Source organism: Mercenaria mercenaria, chromosome 12 (assembly GCF_021730395.1).
Source record: "Mercenaria mercenaria strain notata chromosome 12, MADL_Memer_1, whole genome shotgun sequence".
NCBI lineage: Eukaryota > Metazoa > Mollusca > Bivalvia > Venerida > Veneridae > Mercenaria > Mercenaria mercenaria.
In genome coordinates this window covers 28,400,348-28,421,989 of record NC_069372.1, presented here as the reverse complement: position 1 = coordinate 28,421,989, position 21,642 = coordinate 28,400,348, and the positions used below count along the sequence as shown (strand labels likewise).

The 21,642-nt window shown below is 35.3% G+C and overlaps 1 protein-coding gene across 6 annotated transcripts in view; it reads left to right on the top strand.

Moving 5' to 3' along the window:
- The window catches only part of LOC123533205 (titin homolog), a 195,083-nt gene that overhangs the window by 136,749 nt on the left and 36,692 nt on the right, over window positions 1–21,642 (top strand). For all 6 annotated transcript variants that reach the window (XM_053519533.1, XM_053519537.1, XM_053519536.1 and 3 more), the window contains exons 14-15: window positions 19,434–19,559; window positions 21,031–21,106. In XM_053519533.1, the coding sequence (XP_053375508.1) occupies window positions 19,434–19,559; window positions 21,031–21,106 (202 nt within the window). The remainder of the gene's footprint in view (window positions 1–19,433; window positions 19,560–21,030; window positions 21,107–21,642) is intronic.

Genomic DNA, 21,642 nt, shown 5'->3' with positions numbered 1-21,642 from the left:
CATCATAAGCAGACCCTGTACATCAAGAAACATAACTCCATTTAGCTCATCTGATTTTTTGAAAAAAAATGATGAGTTATTGTCATCACTTGAGCGGTTGTCGGCGTCGGCGTCGGCTTCGGCGTTGCCTGGTTAAGTTTTATGTTTAGGTCAGCTTTTCTCCTAAACTATCAAAGCTATTGCTTTGAAACTTGGAATACTTGTTCACCATCATAAGCTGACCCTGTATAGCAAGAAACATAACTCCATCTTGCTTTTTGCAAGATTTATGGCCCCTTTTGTACTTAGAAATATCAGATTTCTTGGTTAAGTTTTATGTTTAGGTCAACTTTTCTCCTAAACTATCAAAGCTTTTGCTTTGAAACTTGGAATACTTGTTCACCATCATAAGCAGACCCTGTACATCAAGAAACATAACTCCATCTTGCTTTTTGCAAGAATTATTGCCCCTTTTGGACTTAGAAAATCAGTTTTCTTGGTTAGTTTTATGTTTAGGTCAGCTTTTATCCTAAACTATCAAAATTATTCCTTTAAATCTTGCAACACTTGTTCACCATCATAAGCTTACCCTGTACAGCAAGAAACATAACTCCATCCTGCTTTTTGCAAGATTTATGGCCCCTTTTGGACTTAGAAAATATCAGATTTCTTGGTTAAGTTTTATGTTTAGGTCAACTTTTTCTCCTAAACTATCAAAGCTATTGCTTTAAAACTTGCAACTCTTGTTCGCCATCATAAGCTGACCCTGTACAGCAAGCAACATAACTCCATCCTGCTTTTTGCAATAATTATTGCCCCTTTTGGACTTAGAAAAATCATTTTCTTGGTTGAATATTATGTTTAAGTCAACTTTTCTCATAAACTATCAAAGCTATTGCTTTAAAACTTGCAACAGTTTTTCACCATCATAAGTGGACACTGTACATCAAGAAACATAACTCTATCCTGCTTTTTGCAAGAGTGATGGCCCTTTTTAGACTTAGAAAATCATGGGTAGGACAATATTTCTATTATACAAAAAAAATCAGATGAGCGTCAGCACCCGCAAGGCGGTGCTCTTGTTTTTATTTGGCATAAATGTTTGCCTCAGTGAGACAGAGTGTTGTGTGCAACTCCCTGACATTTTGACAGCTGATGGGCTCGACATGTTGCCCGTGGGCATCTAGTTTTATTCTGGTAGTGTAAATAGTCAAATTTATCTAGAGTCCCTGTAGCTTAGCTCTGTTCTGCAATACTGTAACATTCGCCACCCTTATCTAACCAAGCATCCAGGTTGTTATTTGGACCATTTCTAATATTCTGACAATGTTGTAGGTTAAATATCTGCCTCTTACAATCAAACATATGGCAGTATTAATTAGTGTGCTGGTCTATAATCAATGCAGAATGATTGAGGAAATGATAAGCCATGTCTGGCTGGGTTGATCAGTTGATTTTATATAGATCTTGATATATATGTGATAGTTTCTGGCATCCTGATGCACTCAGACATATAAACAATTCCTGAATTATTTTTTAGTGTACTTTGTATACAACATTGATAAGTTTGAACAAGTCTAATCTAAACTCAGCATAGCAGATTGATACATGATAGGTTCATTTTGAAGATTGCACTCACCAATGCATCAGTGCCGTTACTCCGATTTATATAGTAAAGTTTTATATGCAAGTAAGTATCTCAGTATCCAATAATGCAGAAATATTGAAACTCCTCACACTTGTTCACTGTGATCAAGGTTCTTTATCTCAGTTTTCAGAAAGCTGTATGCCCATTTTTCATTTTTTGATGTAATTTGTTATCTCAATAAGCATCATAAGAGGAGAAGTTCTATGACTTAAAACTTTTGCCCCATTTATTTTTACTTGTATCTATGTTTTTGTTAATTGACAAGGCTTTTGAGTAGTTGAACAATGGTTTCCGCCAAAACTGTTTTTAGCTCACCTGAGCAATGCTCAGGTGAGTTTTTCTGATCGCTCGATGTCCGGCGTCCGTCGTCTGTCGTCTGTCGTCCGTCGTCTGTCAACATTTAGCTTGTGTATGCGATAGAGGCTGTATTTTTCAATTAATCTTCATGAATATTGGTCAGAATAATAACCTTGATGAAATCTAGGCCGAGTTCGAAAATTGGTCATCTCGGGTCAAAAACTAGGTCACTAGGTCAAATCAAAGAAAAACCTTGTGTATGCGATAGAGACTGTATTTTTCATTTAATCTTCATGAATATTGGTCAGAATGATAACTTTGATGAAATCTAGGCCGAGTTTGAAAATGGGTCATCTCGGGTCAAAAACTAGGTCACTAGGTCAAATCAAAGAAAAACCTTGTGTATGCGATAGAGGCTGTATTTTTCAATTAATCTTCATGAATATTGGTCAGAATGATAACCTTGATGAAATCTAAGCCGAGTTCGAAAATGGGTCATCTGGGGTCAAAAACTAATTCACTAGGTCAAATCAAAGAAAAACCTTGTGTATGCGATAGAGGCTGTATTTTTCAATTCTTCTTCATGAATATTTGTCAGAATGATAACCTTGATGAAATCTAGGCCGAGTTCGAAAATGGGTCATCTCAGGTCAAAAACTAGGTCACTAGGTCCAATCAAAGAAAAACCTTGTGTATGCGATAGAGGCGGTATTTTTCAATTGATCTTCATGAATTTTGGTCAGAATGATTACCTTGATGAAATCTAGGCCGAGTTCGAAAATGGGTCATCTCGGGTCAAAAACTAGGTCACTAGGCCATATCACGTAAAAACCTTGTGTATGCGATAGAGGCTGTATTTTTCAATTGATCTTCATGAATTTTGGTCAGAATGATTGCCTTGATGAAATTTAGACCAAGTTCGAAAATGGGTCATCTGGGGTCAAAAACTAGGTCACTAGGTCAAATCAAAGAAAAACCTTGTGTATGCAATAGAGGCTGTATTTTTCAACTGATCTTCATGAAATTAGCCAGAATGATTACCTTGATAAAATCTAGGCTGATTTCGAAAATGGGTCATCTGGGGTCAAAAACTAGGTCACTAGGTCAAATTGAAGAAAACATTGTGTATGCAATAGAGGTGTTTTTTTCAATTGATCTTCATGAAATTTGGTCAGAGTGATTGCCTTGATGAAAACTAGGTCGGTTTTGAATATGGGTTATCTGAGGTCAAAAACTAGGTCACTAGGTCAAATAAAGAAAAATCTTGTGTATGCGATAGAGACTGTTTTTTTTTCAGTTGATATTTATGAAATTTGGTCAGGTGATTGCCTTAATGAAATCTAGGTCGAATTGAATATGGGTCATCTGAGGTCAAGAACTAGGTCACTTGGTCAAATCAAAGAAAAACTTCTGTATGTGATAGAGGCTGTATTTTTCAGTTGATCTTCATGAATTTTGGTCAGAATGATTGCCTTGATAAAATCTATGTCGAGTTTGAACATGAGTCATCTAGGGTCAAAAACTAGGTCATATCTAAGAAAATGCTTGTTTTATCGCAAGAGACCAATTTTTTGGTCCAATCTTAATGAAAATTGGTCAGAATATTTGTTTCCATGAAATCACTAGGTCAAACATGTTTAACACTGTTATGGAGTGTTTCTTAGGTGAGCGACCTAGGGCCATCTTGGCCCTCTTGTTTATTTTTACCCCAGTACAACTCTATATCATTTCCATATATAAGATATCCCTATATAATTGGCGTATAAAAAATATCCCAATATAATTGGCATATAGAAGATATTCCTATATAATTGGCATATAGAAGATATCCCTGTATAATTGATATATAGAAGATATCCCAATAAAATTGGCATATAGAAGATATCCCAATATAATTGGCATATAGAAGATATCCCTGTATAATTGGCATATATAGAAGATATCCCTGTATAATTGACATATAGAAGATATCCCTGTATAATTGGCATATAGAAGATATCCCAATATAATGGGTGTATAGAAGATATCCCTATATAATTGGCATATAGAAGATATCCCTGTATAATTGGCATATAGAATATATCCCTGTATAATTGACTTATAGCAGATATCCCTGTATAATTGGCATGTAGAAGATATCCCTGTATAATTGGCATATAGAATATATCCCTCTGTAATTGACTTATAGCAGATTATCCCTCTATAATTGGCATGTAGAGGATATCCCTGTATAATTGGCATATAGAAGATATCCCAATATAATTGGTGTATAGTAGATATCCCTATATAATTGGCATATAGAAGATATTCCTGTATAAATTTGTGTGTAGAAGATATCCCTGTATAATTGACTTATAGAAGATATCCCTGTATTATTGGCATATAGAAGATATCCCTGTATAATTGACATATAGAAAATATCCCTGTATAATTGATGTCTAGAAGATATCCCTGTATAATTGGCATATAGAAGATATTCCTATATAATTGGCGTGTAGAAGATATCCCTGTATAATTGGCATATAGAAGATATCCCAATATAATTGGTGTATAGTAGATATCCCTATATAATTGGCATATAGAAGATATTCCTTTATAATTGGCGTGTAGAAGATATCCCTGTATAATTGACTTATAGAAGATATCCCTGTATTATTGGCATATAGAAGATATCCCTGTATAATTGACATATAGAAAATATCCCTGTATAATTGATGTCTAGAAGATATCCCTGTATAATTGGCATATAGAAGATATCCCTATATAATTGGCATATAGAAGATATCCCTGTATAATTGGCATATAGAAGATATCCCTGTGCCTTCGGCATAAACAGAATACCCTGTGTCATTGTTCTTGTTTCATTGGCTTATTCCCTCTATCATCATCATGCAAGACACCCTGTGTAATAGACATAATTATACATGTTTGCCTATATAAGACATAAATTTTATTGAACAATGTTTTTTTGGTCAGAATGATTGCCTTGATGAAATTTAGGTCAAGTTTAAATATGGGTCATCTGGGGTCAAGAACTAGGTCACCCGGTCAAATCAAAGAAAAACCTTGTGTATGCAATAGTGGCTGCATTTTACACTGGATATTCATAAAATTTAGTCAGAATGGTTGCCTTGATAAAAAATAGGTCCAGTTCAAATAGGGGTCATGTGGGGTCAAAAACTAGGTCACCCGGTCAAATCAAAGGAAAAGCTTGTGAACACTTTCCAGGCCACAGTTGAGACTGAATCTTTACGAAACTTGGACAGAATGTTTGTCTTGATAATCTCTAGGCCAGTTTTGAAACTGGGTCATGTGGGGTAAAAAACTAGCTAGGTCACTAGGCCAGATCAAAGGAAAATCTTGTTAACATTAGAGTCCACAGTTTAAGTTTGAAGCTCATAAGAATTGGTCAGAATGTTTGTCTTGATGACCGCTAGGTCAAGTTCGAATCTGGGTCATGTGGGATAAAAAACTAGGTCATCCAGTCAAATCAAAGGAAAAGCTTGATAACTCGCTAGAGGCCACGTTTATGATCCTATCTTTATGAAACTTGGTCTAAATGTTTATCTTGATGATCTTTAGCCTAATTTCTAATATGAGTCATCTGGGGTTAAAAACTAGTATGAATCTGGTTCATGTGGGGTCAAAAAGTCACTAGATCAAGTCAAAGAAAATGCTTGATTACACTTAAGAGCTAGCTAGGCTTCATTTTTGGTCCAATCTTAATGAAAATTTATCCGAATATTTGTCTCTATGAAATCATGAGGTCAAACATGTTTACACTGTTATGGTATGTTACTTAGGTGAGTGACCTAGAGTCATCTTGGCCCTCTTGTTTATCATAGGCATATACAAGATATTGTTGTATTATTGACATTTTAAAAACAACACCCTGTATCATTGACCTACAGAATATCCCTGTTTTACTGACCTACATGATATCCCTATATTATTGACCTACATGATATCCCTGTGTCATTGACCAACATGATATCCCTGTATCACTGACCAACATGATATCCCTGTATTACTGACCTAAATGATATCTTTGTGTCACTGACCTACAGGATACCTCTGTATCACTGACATATACAGGATATCCCTGTATCATTGACCAACATGATATCCCTATATTATTGACCTACATGATATCCCTGTGTCATTGACCAACATGATATCCCTGCATCATTGACCAACATGATATCCCTGTATTACTGACCTACAGGATATCTCTGTGTCACTGACCTACAGGATACCCCTGTATCATTGACATATACAGGATATCCCTGTATCATTGACCAACATGATATCCCTATATTATTGACCTACATGATATCCCTGTGTCATTAACCTACATGATATCCCTGTACCATTGACCAACATGATATCCCTGTATCATTGACCTACATGATATCCCTGTATTATTGACCTACATGATATCCCTGTATCATTGACTAACATGATATCCCTGTATCATTGACCTACATGATATCCCTGTATCATTGACCTACATGATATCCGTGTATTATTGACCTACGTGATATCCCTGTATCATTGGCATGTGCACAAGAACAACCTCAATATTAATATAATTACCTTTCTCTGAAGGAATATTAATTACTTGCTTTTTGTCATAGGTAAATATTGTATACTCATAGAAATTACTTTTGATAAAGGTCAGTGTTGCACATACCACTTCAGGTGTCAGAAGTTGCCATAATTCCACCATTACCTTTAGATACCTTCAGTTATTCTGCCAATAAGGAAACATTAGAGAGCCACTCTTTCCTTGGCACTATTTCATGTCTCAAACTAATTAAGGATACTTTGCTGCATGTCAAGACTTGTTGAAAAACTGTGGTGCCTCCAGGTTATTCCAACATTAAGATAATTCTACAAATCCAGATAAGACTTTTTTCTACAATGTAGAATTAGATCAAACCCTGATTTTTCAAAACTTTGGAATATACATAGAAATTAGGCAAATAAAAATAGGTCATGTGCTTGTGTTTTTGCTACATTAAATTTGAAAAATATTGACCCATTGCAAGTTTTCATAATTGGAAAATTACAATTTTGATAAAATTTTTGCTTATAGAACTTTTTCGACAATGTAGATTTTAATGAAAATTCTCCCAGTCATAAATAGTGAAATAAAATTTATAGGTTTGTGTGCTTGTTTTTGAGATATTTGCCCATGATTACAAGTATTGATTTTAAGATCCACGTGTAGTGGGGAGACATATTGGTTTGGTGCTGTTCTTCTGTCTGTCACCCGGTCTGTCTGTACAAGCCCACATTTGCATACTTAGGTGCTTATATTGTGACCTTATTTTGACCTTCCAGGTGCCATACTTATGAACTTTACAGCTTTTACATTTGAAAGATTAATGTTTTTTGCTTTTTCCTTTTTAGCTCGACTATTCGAAGAATAAGTAGAGCTATCCTACTCACCACGGCGTCGGTGTCGGCATCGGTGTCACACCTTGGTTTTTGGTTTTGGCTGAATTATGGCCCCTTTTGACTTAGAAATCATGGTTAAGTTTTTCGTACCAGTTCATATTTTGACAAAGTCTTCTAAGATAAAACTTTGAAACTTTCATCACTTGTTTACCATCACCATGGCTAGTTATAGGCAAGAGCACTTGGCTGAATTATGGCCCCTTTCGACTTAGAAATCTTGGTTAAGTTTTTTGTACCAGTTCGTATTTTGACAAAGTCTTTTGAGATAAAGCTTTGAAACTTTCAACACTTGTTTACCATCACCATGGCCAGTTATAGGCAAGAGTACATAACTCCATCAAGGATTTTGGCTGAATTATGGCCCCTTTTGACTTAGAAATCTTGGTTAAGTTTTTCGTACCAGTTCATATTTTTTGTAAAGTGTTTGACATATGGCTTTTAAACTTTTATCACTTGTTTAGTATAATAGTCTCTATCTGTAGGAAAGAGTACATAACTCTGTCATCTATTTTGGCTTAATTATGGCCCTTTTTGGACTTTGAAATTGGTTCTGTTTTCATACAAGTCCACGTTTTGTCAAAATTATTTGACATATGGCTTTTAAACTTTGAACACTTGTTTATCATTATGATTTCCATCTGTAGGCAAGAGTACATAACTATTTTGACTGAATTATGGCCCTTTTTATGCCCCCGAAGGAAGGCATATAGTTTTTGAACCGTCTGTCGGTCTGTCCGCAATTTTCGTGTCCGGTCCATATCTTTGTCATCGATGGATGGATTTTCAAATAACTTGGCATGAATGTGTACCACAGTAAGACGACGTGTCGCGCGAAAGACCCAGGTCCGTAGCTCAAAGGTCAAGGTCACACTTAGACGTTAAAGGTTATTTTTCATGATAGTTGGGCGTGTCCGGTCCATATCTTTGTCATCCATGGATGGATTTTCAAATAACTTGGCATGAATGTGTACCACAGTAAGAAGACGTGTCGCGTGCAAGACCCAGGTCCGTAGCTCAAAGGTCAAGGTCACACTTAGACGTTAAAGGTCATTTTTCATGATAGTGCATTCGTGTCCGGTCCATATCTTTGTCATCCATGGATGGATTTTCAAATAACTTGGCATAAATGTGTACCACAGTAAGACGACGTGTCGTGCGCAAGACCCAGGTCCGTAGCTCAAAGGTCAAGGTCACACTTAGACGTTAAAGGTCATATTTCAACATAGTGCATTGATGGGCGTGTCCGGTCCATATCTTTGTCATTCATGCTTGGATTTTAAAAATATTGGGCATGGATGTGTACCACAGTAAGACGACGTGTCGCGCGCAAGACCCAGGTCCGTAGGTCAAAGGTCCTAAACTCTAACATTGGCCATAACTATTCATTCAAAGTGCCATCGGGGGCATGTGTCATCCTATGGAGACAGCTCTTGTTGGACTTTAAAATTGGTTCATACATTGCCATTTAGTGCAAGACTTATCGAAATCAAAGAAATACAGGAACATTGTTTGTCTAATCTATTTATTTCTTTTGTCTGAATATCTGTGGAAATATTTTGACCCCATTCTTCAATTAATTCTTCGAATAGTCAAGTGCGCTGTCATCAGACAGCTCTTGTTTGTTCTGATAATAGTACAGCATCAGGTCAGAACATTGTATGACATTACAATATTATCCTTAATGCAGCAGTACATGACAGTACTATATCCCCACTCCCCTTTCTGGCTAGGGAGGTCATTAATGCAGCAGTGCATGACAGTACTATATCCCCAATCCCCTTTCTGGCTAGGATGACAGTACTATATCCCCACTCCCTTTCTGGCTAGGGAGGTCATTAATGCAGCAGTACATGACAGTTTCATATATACACCTCACTATCCCCTCCTTTCTGGCTAGGGAGGTCATTAATGCAGCAGTGCATGACAGCACTATATCCCCACTCCCCTTTCTGGCTAGGGAGGTCATTAATGCAGCAGACATGACAGTACTATCTCCCTTCCCAACCCTCCCACTTTTCTGGCTAGGGAGGTCATTAATGCAGCAGTACATGGCAGTACTATATCCCCAATCCCCTTTCTGGCTAGGATGACAGTACTATATCCCCACTCCCCTTTCTGGCTAGGGAGGTCATTAATGCAGCAGTACATGACAGTACTATATCCCCACTCCCCTTTCTGGCTAGGGAGGTCATTAATGCAGCAGTGCATGACATCACTATATCCCCACTCCCCTTTCTGGCTAGGGAGGTCATTAATGCAGCAGTGCATGGCAGTACTATATCCCCACTCCCCTTTCTGGCTAGGGAGGTCATTAATGCAGCAGAACATGACAGTACTATATCCCCACTCCCCTTTCTGGCTAGGGAGGTCATTAATGCAGCAGTGCATGACAGTACTATATCCCCACTCCCCTTTCTGGCTAGGGAGGTTATTCTTTCTCATAGAAAATATTTATGAGAAAGAATGACCTCCCTATACATATTATGTCTTTTCATTTACATTTTTTATTCGGGTAGTGTATTTTCCGTAAGTACCTGGCACTCACTAATATTCCGCATATTTCTGTAAATTTGTTTTTGGCGTCTGAACATAAATAGCGATATGAATTAACTATTACATATATATTCTTAATTGATATACTGTCGCATGTGCAGGTAGCTGTGCAGACAAAGCGTTTAGCTGGCAATATCAAGGTTGTGGGTTCGAGTCATACGTCTGACCATATCTTTTTTCCCCAAATTTGCAAACTTACCACTTATTTGATCAAACATATCGTGATATTTATGGGTTATCATATTCACCTGTTCTAACAAAGTGTATTAAAAGTTGTTTTTAAAGTATCTTACATAAAAAGATAAATTACTTGTCACCAGCGTTCCAGAAAATAAATACTACAAGAGCAAACAATTAAAATTCATGAAATATGATACATGTACATGAAATAATGTAAACAGGTATCGATAACATAACATTACATTAACAATGATCTATGGTGAATTCGAACCCTTGGTAACAGGCGTGGAAGTCAGACACCTTACCACTACGCCACTGTATCATCGGTTAACTGTATATATTGTTACTTTAGTAATATAGATATTTTCAGGGTACAAATATTGCGTAAATTAACAAAAAGCTCCGAAAATATTGGCAAAGATTAATGAGTGCCAGGTCAATACTAATATGGACAATAAATAGTCAGCTTTATCTTGATTCCCTATAGCTCTGTACTGCAATACTGTAACATAGTCACCCTTCCCTAACTTTTGGTAATTTATTTGTTATTTGACACATACGTTTTTCGTGCAAAACAACCTCTAGTTTGAATTATTTAACATGTCAAATGTTTTAATATTATTAGTTTATTATTATATTTTATGTATGGAAAGATAGTAATGTTGCAGTTTTAATAAATTTACTCACTGGTTGCCATTAACTCATAAAAAATTCGTTTCTGTATTCAAAGGCCAGACAGAACTACCTTAAACTGGTATCCCCCACCCACCCCCACCCCCTGTGCCACTTAGATCCACCCGTGTATGCAATATGTGTTATTAGCAGTTTATTTCAGTCTAGAACCACCCTATCTGGATTGTTAATTGTTTATGGTTGTAGCAGCTGATTGTTATGATACTAAAACCATGGAAACCAATATCTGTTCACCAAAATATAATAATCATATAGATAAAGCAACCTTTGATATTAAATGGTAAAGTGTTTTTTGCTATTTCTCCAAAAATGAAAAACTATAAAATCTTGTATGTGTTCAGTCAGTTTGAATACACACTAGGGGAATATTTTTGTATGATTATGTAGCATGCAGATGCCACTTGTCAAAGACAAAGAATGTGCCTAAAATTTGTTACATTTTCTCTGCTAGTGTCGCGGCATTATCTTAGAAAAAAAGAAACTTGTACAAGTTTAAATGCACAAAGTAGCTTGTAATTGAATGAAATATATGGCCATATACTACCAAAATATGATATCTCTGCTGATAAGCAATATACATTCATATTTTGAGCATAGATATATTACTCGTACACTGCCATTCATGAATATGTTTAACTTTTAAAATGGTTATACTAAGATCACAGAAAACAGGCATAAATAATTCTACATTTCTTAAAAGAAATGAATATTATATATCAGATTTTTAAAGCGGCATGCCTCCAGATCGTTCGACAACAAAAAAAAATAAAAAAAATTTTAGATATCTTGAAATAAATGCTATATTTCTTAAGAAGGCTTTAAAACTTAATTACTGACAAACTTTATGTTACGGAAAACATGGGAATTTGCTGTTGTAATTACTACTTTTTACGATGAAAATCGAAAAGCCTTTGTCGCGCTTTTACCCCAGGTAAACTGTCTTGATTATAAATATCTATAATTATTTTGAAGTCATTATTCACTACTTCAGCTATACGACGATGGGGAAATGTCTTTATTGCCGCTGCGGTCCGGGGTTCAATTCCCGACGGGGTCATCCTTTTTTCTTGATTTGGAACTTTTAAAATATTTTAAAAACAAAAATTCATATTCTAATGTTCATAATATGACCAAACTTCAATTTGAAAGAAAGATTATTTTTTAGCCAAGTCTGGAGGCATGCTGCTTTTAAGTAATGGATGAAGTTAAACATTACTATAGCTGACAATACTGTGTGCACTTGGACTTGAAATAACTACCTAAGTCAGATGTAACACCTAAAATTAATTAGCACAAGCTGATATCTATTGTAGACCATTATTGCGAGTTGTGCCGGGATGTTGGGTGTTGGGGATTATCTGTATCAGAGTTCTATTCACCATTACTGCTTGGATGCCCTTGGTCCTCCCACACTTGTATCTTCTCAGTTCCACTCCCATTGAAATGTGTATTTGTAGTAGGTGTAGGAATTTGGACTTGGGAATGTTTAAGATGAGAGTCTTCTATATATAACTGACAAAACTATATATTCTGTGTTTAATAAGGAATGCCACATTTTAAACATTTTTTTTCTTGATCTTTCATTTATCAGCTATATCTTTGATCTTTAATTACTACAGTATCATGAATGTTTTCCTTGATTTCCTAGTAAGCAATAAATATTATAGCACTCTTGGTAATAAATTCACTTCCAGCAAATTTGTTTTTGGCACTTCCTTAAAGAGAACAGATATTATGACAAAAATGTCATTCATTCATAATTACCAAATTCTTAACTTTGTTTCACCCTGAAGTCACAGAATGTAGGCTGGGAGGGCATGAAGACTCACAGTAATTTACCCCAAAGTGAACCAAATACCAGAAGTCACATTCTGGCACTGTAAAATACATCAAAATTCTTCTTCATTCTATTTGTGTTACTCATATTTGATTACTTTTTTTTTCTTACAAAGCTGCATTTTTAGCTCACCTGTCACAAAGTGACAAGGTGAGCTTTTGTGATCCCGTTGCGTCCGTTGTCCATCGTCCGTGCGTGCGTCTGTGCGTGTATAAATTTTTGCTTGTGACCACTCTAGAGGTCACATTTTTCATGGGATCTTTATGAAAGTTGGTCAGAATGTTCATCTTGATGATATCTAGGTCAGGTTCGAAACTGGGTCACGTGTGGTCAAAAACTAGGTCAGTAGGTCTAAAAATAGAAAAAACCTTGTGACCTCTCTAGAAGCCAAGTTTTTCATGAGATCTTCAGTAATATTGGTCAGAATGTTCACCTTGATGATATCTAGGTCAAGTTCGAAACTGGGTCACGTGGAGTCAAAAACTAGGTCAGTAGGTCTAAAAATAGAAAAACCTTGTGACCTCTCTAGAGGCCATATTTCTCAATGGATCTTCATGAAAATTGGTGAGAATGTTCACCTTGATTATATCTAGGTCAAGATCGAAACTGGGTCACATGGGGTCAAAAACTAGGTCAGTAAGTCTAAAAATAGAAAAACCTTGTGACCTCTCTAGAGGCCATATTTCTCAATGGATCTTATGAAAACTGGTCAGAATGTTCACCTTGATGATATCTAGGTCAAGTTTGAAACTGGGTCACGTGCGGTCAAACACTAGGTCAGTAGGTCTGAAAATAGAAAAACTTTGTGACCTCTCTAGAGGCCATATTTTTTACGGGATCTTTATGAAAATTAGTCAGAATGTTCACCTTGATGATATCTAGGTCAATTTCGAAACTGGGTCACGTGCGGTCAATAACTAGGTCAGTAGATTTAAAAATAGAAAAACCTTGTGACCTCTCTAGAGGCCATATTTTTTATGGGATCTTTATGAAAATTAGTCAGAATGTTCACCTTGATGATATCTAGGTCAGATTCAAACCGGGTCACATGCGGTCAATAACTAGGTCAGTAGATTTAAAAATAGAAAAACCTTGTGACCTCTCTAGAGGCCATATTTTTCAAGAGATCTTCATGAAAATTGATCAGAATGTTCAACTTGATGATATCTAGGTCAAGTTTGAAATTGGGTCATGTGTGGTCAAAAACTAGGTCAGTAGGTCTAAAAATAGAAAAACCTTGTGATGTCTCTAGAGGCCATATTTCTTAATCGATCTTCATGAAAATTGGTGAGAGTGTTCAGCTTGATGATATCTAGGTCATTTTATAACTGGGTCATGTGCGGTCAAAAACTAGGTCAGTAGGTTGAAAAATAGAAAAACCTTGTGACCTCTCTTAAGGCCATATTTTTCATGAAATCTTCATGAAAATTGGTGAGAATGTTCAACTTGATTATATCTAGGTCAAGTTCAAAAGTGGGTCACGTGCCTTCAAAAACTAGGTCATTAGGTCAAATAATAGAAAAACCTTGTGACCTCTCTAGAGGTCATATTTTTCAATGGATCTTTATGAAAATTGGTCAGAATTTTTTATCTTGATGATATCTAGGTCACATGTGCTCAAAAACTAGGTCACTATGTCAAATAATAGAAATAACGACGTCATACTCAGTTCAACACTGGGTCATTTGGGGATAGGTGAGCGATTCAGGACCATCATGGTCCTCTTGTTTTGTGTTTCCACCTCTACTTGCCAGATAGTTTGAGGAAGTGTATTTATATGAAGATGCCCTATAAGCTTTAAGTTGGTTTTTCTTTGGCCAAATTGTTTTGGAAAATATCATTTGGTTTCAGATGGAATGCTGTATTATAATATATAAATAGGTCAAACCTTAATAATGTTATGTTTTTGTCATGTTTTTAAGGTTTTTGGCAATTTTAGCTAAAATTCACCATCATCTATCATTATTTTTAAACATTTTAAAAGATTGCAATGTTGAAGACTGGATCGCTTGATCTGTGTCAAATGTGCTTTAGTATTTTGATTAAATCTCTTTCAGCTTATAAAAATTTAAGAACAAATATAAAACTAGATTTAAAAAATGTAGCATTTTTGCATTATGTTGGTATAGTTTTGTTTGTAAAAATACTGTGACCAGTACAAATGTGTTTTTATTTACTATTTTACCTCAGTTTTCAAAGTCAGCAATTAAGCAAAATCTCAGAAAAGTTCAGAGTGAGTATCTAGATGTTCCTGTAATATTCTTTCCATGGGGAAGAAAGCTCAAGTTGTAGATATAACTTCCTTCTATCATTCACAGTATGCCTTAGATGCTTATCTGGTTTGATTTTCACACAACTATCTGGCTTAGCTTATCAGACTGGCTACATACATGGACAAGCTATAGTTTTGTCAGGTACTAAATTAGTATGGGGAACATCAATGATGAATTAATGATCTTTTTGTTGTAACAGCTTGTCTAGAACTCACTGGCAGTTATAGTTAACTATTTGGAAGATTTTTTGTTACATTTCATGAGAATTTTGTGAAGAACCTGCTGGTAAAAAATCATGATTCCAGTCATGTTGATAATGTTTTTCTCAGAGAAATAGGACTGTGCAAGGATGTGATAAGAAGAGTAAAACTTGTGGATTTTGATAGAAGCGTATCTGCCAAGACTTGCTATACTTAGTAAATTAATTGTTACTCCCATCATTATTAGCTTGCTCAAGTTTAATATTAAATTGTCCCTCCAGGGTGTAACTGTAACTATAGCCCCTTTAGGGTGTAACTACAACTATGGCCCCTTCAGAGTATAACTATAGCCTCTACTCGATAAAACTATATAACTATGGTCCCTTTAGGGTGTAACTATGGGGCTCTTCAGGGTAAAATTATAAATATGACCACTTCAGGGTAAAACTGTAATTACCACCCCTTCAAGGTATAGATACAGCCATTACTGGATAACATTTTTACAATGGTCCCTTCAGGGTATAACTATGAGGCCCTTCAGGTATAACCGTGAATATAGCCCCTTCAGGGTGTAACTATAAGTATGGTCCCTTCAAACTATAACTATAGCTCTTCCAGGGATAACTATAACTATGGCCCCTTCAGGGTATAACTATATCCCTTTCAGCATATAACTGTAGCCCCTACAGAATATAACTATAACTATGGCCCTTTCAGGGTATAAATATAGCCCTTTCAGGGTATAACTTGTAGCCCCTACAGGATATAAGTATAATTATGGCCCCTTCAGGGTATAACTATATTCCTTTCAGGGTATAACTGTAGCCCCTACAGGATATAACTTACAACTATGGCCCTTTCAGGGTATAATTATAGCCCTTTCAGAGTATAACTTTAGCCCCTACAGTGTATAACTATAACTATGGTCCCTTCAACTACAACAAGGGTATAATTAGGGCTCAGGTATAATAATGACCCCTTCAGAGTATAACTGTGTTCCTGGAATAACTATATATGGCCTTTTCATTACATAACTATGACCCTGGTGTTTACTATGGCCCAGTTCAGGGTAGTAATAAAACTTTGGTGTAACTGTGGTATTTTCAGGTTGTAACTAGGGCTCTAGAATAACTGTTGCCCACTTAAGGTGTAACTATTACCTTGGTTTAACTATGGTCCTGTGTTAGGATATAACTGTGGCCTTTTATATCTGTGATCTCTTCAGAGTACAACTATGACGCATGTATAACTATGGCTTATAACCTTGGTGTAACTATGGCACCCTGTTACTATGATCAAATTTAAACTTGCAAGATAGAGTTATAGTTAAGTGTTATCTTCCAATAAGTAATTGTAAAATGTAAGTGCTGCCAGAAATAATTTTTAACTTTGAATATTCATTTCATGATTTATTTTATCTATCAAAGTAATTGGGATACCGTATAACCCCGTATTAACGCTCCCCCTCTAATTAACGCCCCCTCACGTTTTTTTGGGAAAATAAAAAAATCTTACCTTCAAAAATTGGTCCTAGATCCAACACAATAATATCCAGATAATAACAATTCCATAACAATACAAATGAATTTAAAAAAAACCCCACACTTTATTAACACAAACTTTTAAACACGTCAACAAGCATGGCAGAAATAAATCTACTGTGTGTAAGTACTGAATATGCCACGCTATAAACGCTACAGTATTGATCGAATTTAACTCGGATGATGTCACTCGGCGCGCGACTTTACACAGATTCCCAGTACGATTACGTATCGGGTTATGTCAGTGCATGAATTGGGATGAATAGGGGGGCGTTTATACGAGTTACTGACATTGTTTGGATCAAATTTTTCGTAAAATGCATCGCCCCCGGGGGCGTTTAAACGGGGTTATACGGTACACAAGTTTTACTCAGAACTTGAAGGTAAATTTATCAAGAGGCTATTCTTGGATATACCACTTGAGAAATTGAGGTGAAATGCACATGATAGAAATATTTTTCAGCATAGATCTTTACCAAGTACTTTAGAACATTGAACAAATTTTAAAGTCAGTGAAGTCAGTGTAAGCCTGATGTAAACCCAACAAAAAAACAACAACAACAGAAGAACAAATCACCATAAAACAGCTGTATAGGTGATACTTTATGGTTACCCAAATGGTAGTATTAATTTGTTTGTTAGAAATATTGATTCTGTTTACCTGAATATCAGACAATATTTTGTAAGTAACAGCATGCAAGCAGATCCCAATATCTGATCTTAAGGCACCATGCTGTTAATGTTATCTTGTATAATAATAGTTTAGACAAGATAAACAGATATATAATATAAAATTTCATATTTACCTGGAATACTTCTCCTTGACAACTGCAAATGCCAAGGTCACTGTGCAAGATGTGTAGTTTGGTAAGTGTCAGTGACATATTGAAATGGTTTCCGAACCTGCATTTTGGTGATTTTGGGTTTTTAGCACCATCAAAGGCAGGAATGATTTTTGAATATTTCTTGAAAATGACTTACCTATAAGCCACTAAGAAAAACCTTACTGGACCGTGTTATAAAATGTCTCGCCTCCATTGGTAGGGAAAAAAACATACAAAAAACTAAGCCTGCAAAGTAACAACTTTGACATGAAAAAGGTAAACAAAATTGCAATTTGCATTTGGCATCATTTTGAGAATATTTGATGTACAGTAACTGTTGAAACTCATTATGTTGAATTCCAAGGTAGATCTTTGGCAAGCATTTTACTTAGAGATTATGGAATTTAACTTTAACTGCTGGTCATTATATATATGTATTTGCTTTGCATAATTATGTAGGCATCCATTTTTTTTCTTTGACACACTAAGGCATAAATACAATCATAGAAATTTAACTGACAGAACTTCAAGTTAAGTTTGACACAACTGAAGTCTCACTGTCAAAGAGTGAAAATGTGTATAGTTATAAAGAAACAAGATGAACATGTGCACTTCTTAGTCATAGTTGGAATTTTGAGATAAGCAAGGCTGACATACTTATAGTTTTAATGGGTTTTGTAGGATGGAGACCCTAAGATACAGGGTAAACTTTGAAATCAGAGAAATCTAACTCTAACCTTTGACAGTGCATGTAATGTCCGGTTTTAAATAAGGTCATTTTGTTTTCTAAAATCTTCAGATTACCATTTTAAAGATACCTCAAAGTAATCTTCGGGGCTTTATTGTGGTCAAGTGTATTATAAAATGGACACTTGTTTTATAATCAAACCTCTTAAATGTTAATAACTTTCAAAGGAACAAAAGCAATAAAGTTGTACAATTTCATACAATTATTACCTTAAAGATGGGCAATTTCACAGGAATGGTAAATAAAAATGGTTAAAAGTTCTGATTGCAAGTCAGTTCAGTAACACATGTTGACATTATATATTTCATTATGAAAACAAAAAGAAAGAAAAAAGTTTTTGAAAGACAAAAAGAATTTTGAGGTCAGGAGTTTCTTTAGTGAATAAAAGATGTGAAAGTAGTCATTCTCTATGGATATCAAATTTGGATACTGTATTAAACAGAGAAAAATGACAGCATTAAGTCAAAGAAATGTGGCATCACTTATTCTGTTGTTTCAGGTAACACACAATAATAACAATATCATGATAACTCAATAGGTAATTTCTTTGCAATTACTTATATATCTTCACTAAATTGGCATGTTTTTGCTTTTTTAGTGTAACTCATCGTGTACAAACCAGAGAATGCTGAAATGTTTGCATACAGGGAATATATGATTTAACAGAAATTTCCTGCTGTCATTAAGGGTCAGCTTACTTAAATTTCAGAAATTGAATTGAAGGATGATCACTGAAAGATGAAAATGACAATTACACAAAGCTGGTATTATTGTGTGAAGTACAAAACTGAATGTTTGTGTGTAGAAACACAGTACAAATTTGCAATACTGTCAAAGACATCTTATCATGCCAAACAATGCTTGATGCATCAGGCGTGTTAGATAACTGGTGATAATTCAGTAATAATTGGGGATAATTGAATAGAAATGTGGCTCCTATCATGTTAGGTTTTCTCCTGTAGAAAGCTTTCATGGGAAAAGTAATAGATAAAAATCCAGTGCTAGTGGAAATGTTTGTGTGACATGTAATTGTTTACATTTAAATTTTGAAAAATGGTTCCATTGAAAATAACAAGAACTGCTATTTTCTTGAACTTTAATCATTTTGAAGTAAAAATCTCTGTTCCCTAGAAAATTCCTAAGGATAACTAGGACTGTTTTGCAGTTTAATAATATAAATATCTCCTTTGATTTTAGAAACAGGAGGACAAGTCTGATTCGGGCTCGACCCGTAAAGAAGTCAAGTACTGGGACCCTTCTGCCCCATCCTCTACCAAGATGGATTACTCTACAATCACAGATGAGGAGCAGTTGAACCAACTGGTAAGAGTTACTGTTCTTGGTCTATGTATGAAATTATAGCTGTTTTACTTACATTAAATTTTTCTTTTTGAGTTGAGTCTTCTCGGACTTACAATACACAGAAGTACATCGGATAAGTTATGTTCTCCTGGAGGTATTCAGATGTGCCCCTTTTATCATCAGGGCTGGGAATGAATTTTGCTGAGATAGAGAAACAGCTTGAAAAAAGATATTTATTTTTTGAAATACTATTTAAATGGTAGCCAGACTAGTCAAGAGGCAGTACTGGCTGACTGGTGAAGGTCATTGTTTACAAATCACCTACTGTCCTCCTCTGGGACCAAAGCTCAAATGCATTTGAGAGAGGGAGCTATCCAGTTGCTTACTAAAGGTCTGTGGGTTTGGACTCAGCACCTCTTCATGCTTCGCACACTGAAGTAACCTGGAAACTGGAAAATTCACTATGCCCTAAATTATATAACAGTCTCTAGAAAATAGTGTCATATTTACAGAAGTTCAGGAATTTCTTTTATTACTTTTCCAAGTGGCAGTAGATGGGGCTATATATAAAAGTAAAGTAGCAGTTTAGATTTATCCAATTCTTAGATCTTTAACAATGATTAAATAGAGGAGAGAAAATCATTTCTTTGATATTATCATAATATTATTTTAGGGTCTTTTACACATGGGTAGACAATTATTACTGTAAGAATCCAGATGGTAATATCTGGCTTGAGTGTTATTTTAAACTGCAGAGAGCCAGATAAATTTCAATCCACATAGATTCTTTTTCTTGCAAATCTTAGTCTTCAATTAATAGAAGAAATAAGGTCAAATGAATGTTTTTTTTTAAGCACTATTTTATTGTAGTAGTGTATGAATTAACGCATTCATTTATAAATTACTACATTTGAGTCATCTTAAATCCCGGGGTGTAAGACCAGTTCTTCCAGCTCCAGCAAAAACACAAAAGCTTGAAAAATATCTATGAGATATTGTCATCACTTGATCGTTGGCGTTGGTTAAAATATGTTTTTTAGGTCCACCTTTGCTCAATTACTGTAAGAGCTACAGCTTTGAAACTTTGCACACTTGCTTATCATCATCAGGGGACTATGTAGGCCTAGAACCATAACTCTGATATGCATTTTGATAAAATTATGGCTATTTTGTACTTAGAAAAGTTTAGTTTCTTGGTTAAAATTTTTGTTTAGGTCCACCTTTTCTCAAAAACTATAAAAGCTACAGCTGCTTTGAAACTTTGCACACTTGTTTATCATCATTAGGGGACTATGAAGGTCAAGACCCATAACTCTGATATGCATTTTGTCAGAATTATTGCCTGATTTGTACTTAGAAAATCTTAACTATAACTCTTTTCTTACATATTGTCCAGCACTTGCAGACGAGTGATTGCACCCATAGGCAGTGCTCTTCTTATGTCATTTCATAATTTGTATTTGTAATGTTTATTTATCCTACATATTTTTAGCTCAGCAAATCAGACAACTTTGATGAAAGGAAAAAGATCAGAGCACGTATAAAAGAATTGAGAGAACAGCATATGAGTAAGTAGACATCAAAAAAGTCTTCTTCCAAACTTAATTGCTGGAAAAAAATCCTTCTGCCTTGTCTAACTTGTGGTGAATCTTTCTGCAAGATGGAAGACAAAAACTGTAGACACAGTTCCTCTCTAGCAAAATGTAATCATTCTTTGAACACATGTTGATTATTGATACCAGTACAAATTGTTCATGCAGCTTCAGAAAAATGCAAGCACGCCATTGTTTCTAAACCTTTTCTTGGCTCGGAGACATTGTTTTGATGTAAGAAATTAATTGCATCGTTTATAATGTTTATTCCCTATATTACCTATTGTAAGAACTTCTGGATAATTACTTACCTATATTAACATGTGCTGGAATATGTTGGTTATCATTGACTGCTGTTTGACACATACTGATAAATGGTAAACATGCAGATTTTATATCCTGGAATGTTCCAAGCAAACGCTGACATGTATTAAATGCTGTTCCTTGTTCATATTGTACCACTAATTCTGGTCAGTTGACATAACCATATTTTTAGGTTTTCCAAAAATAAC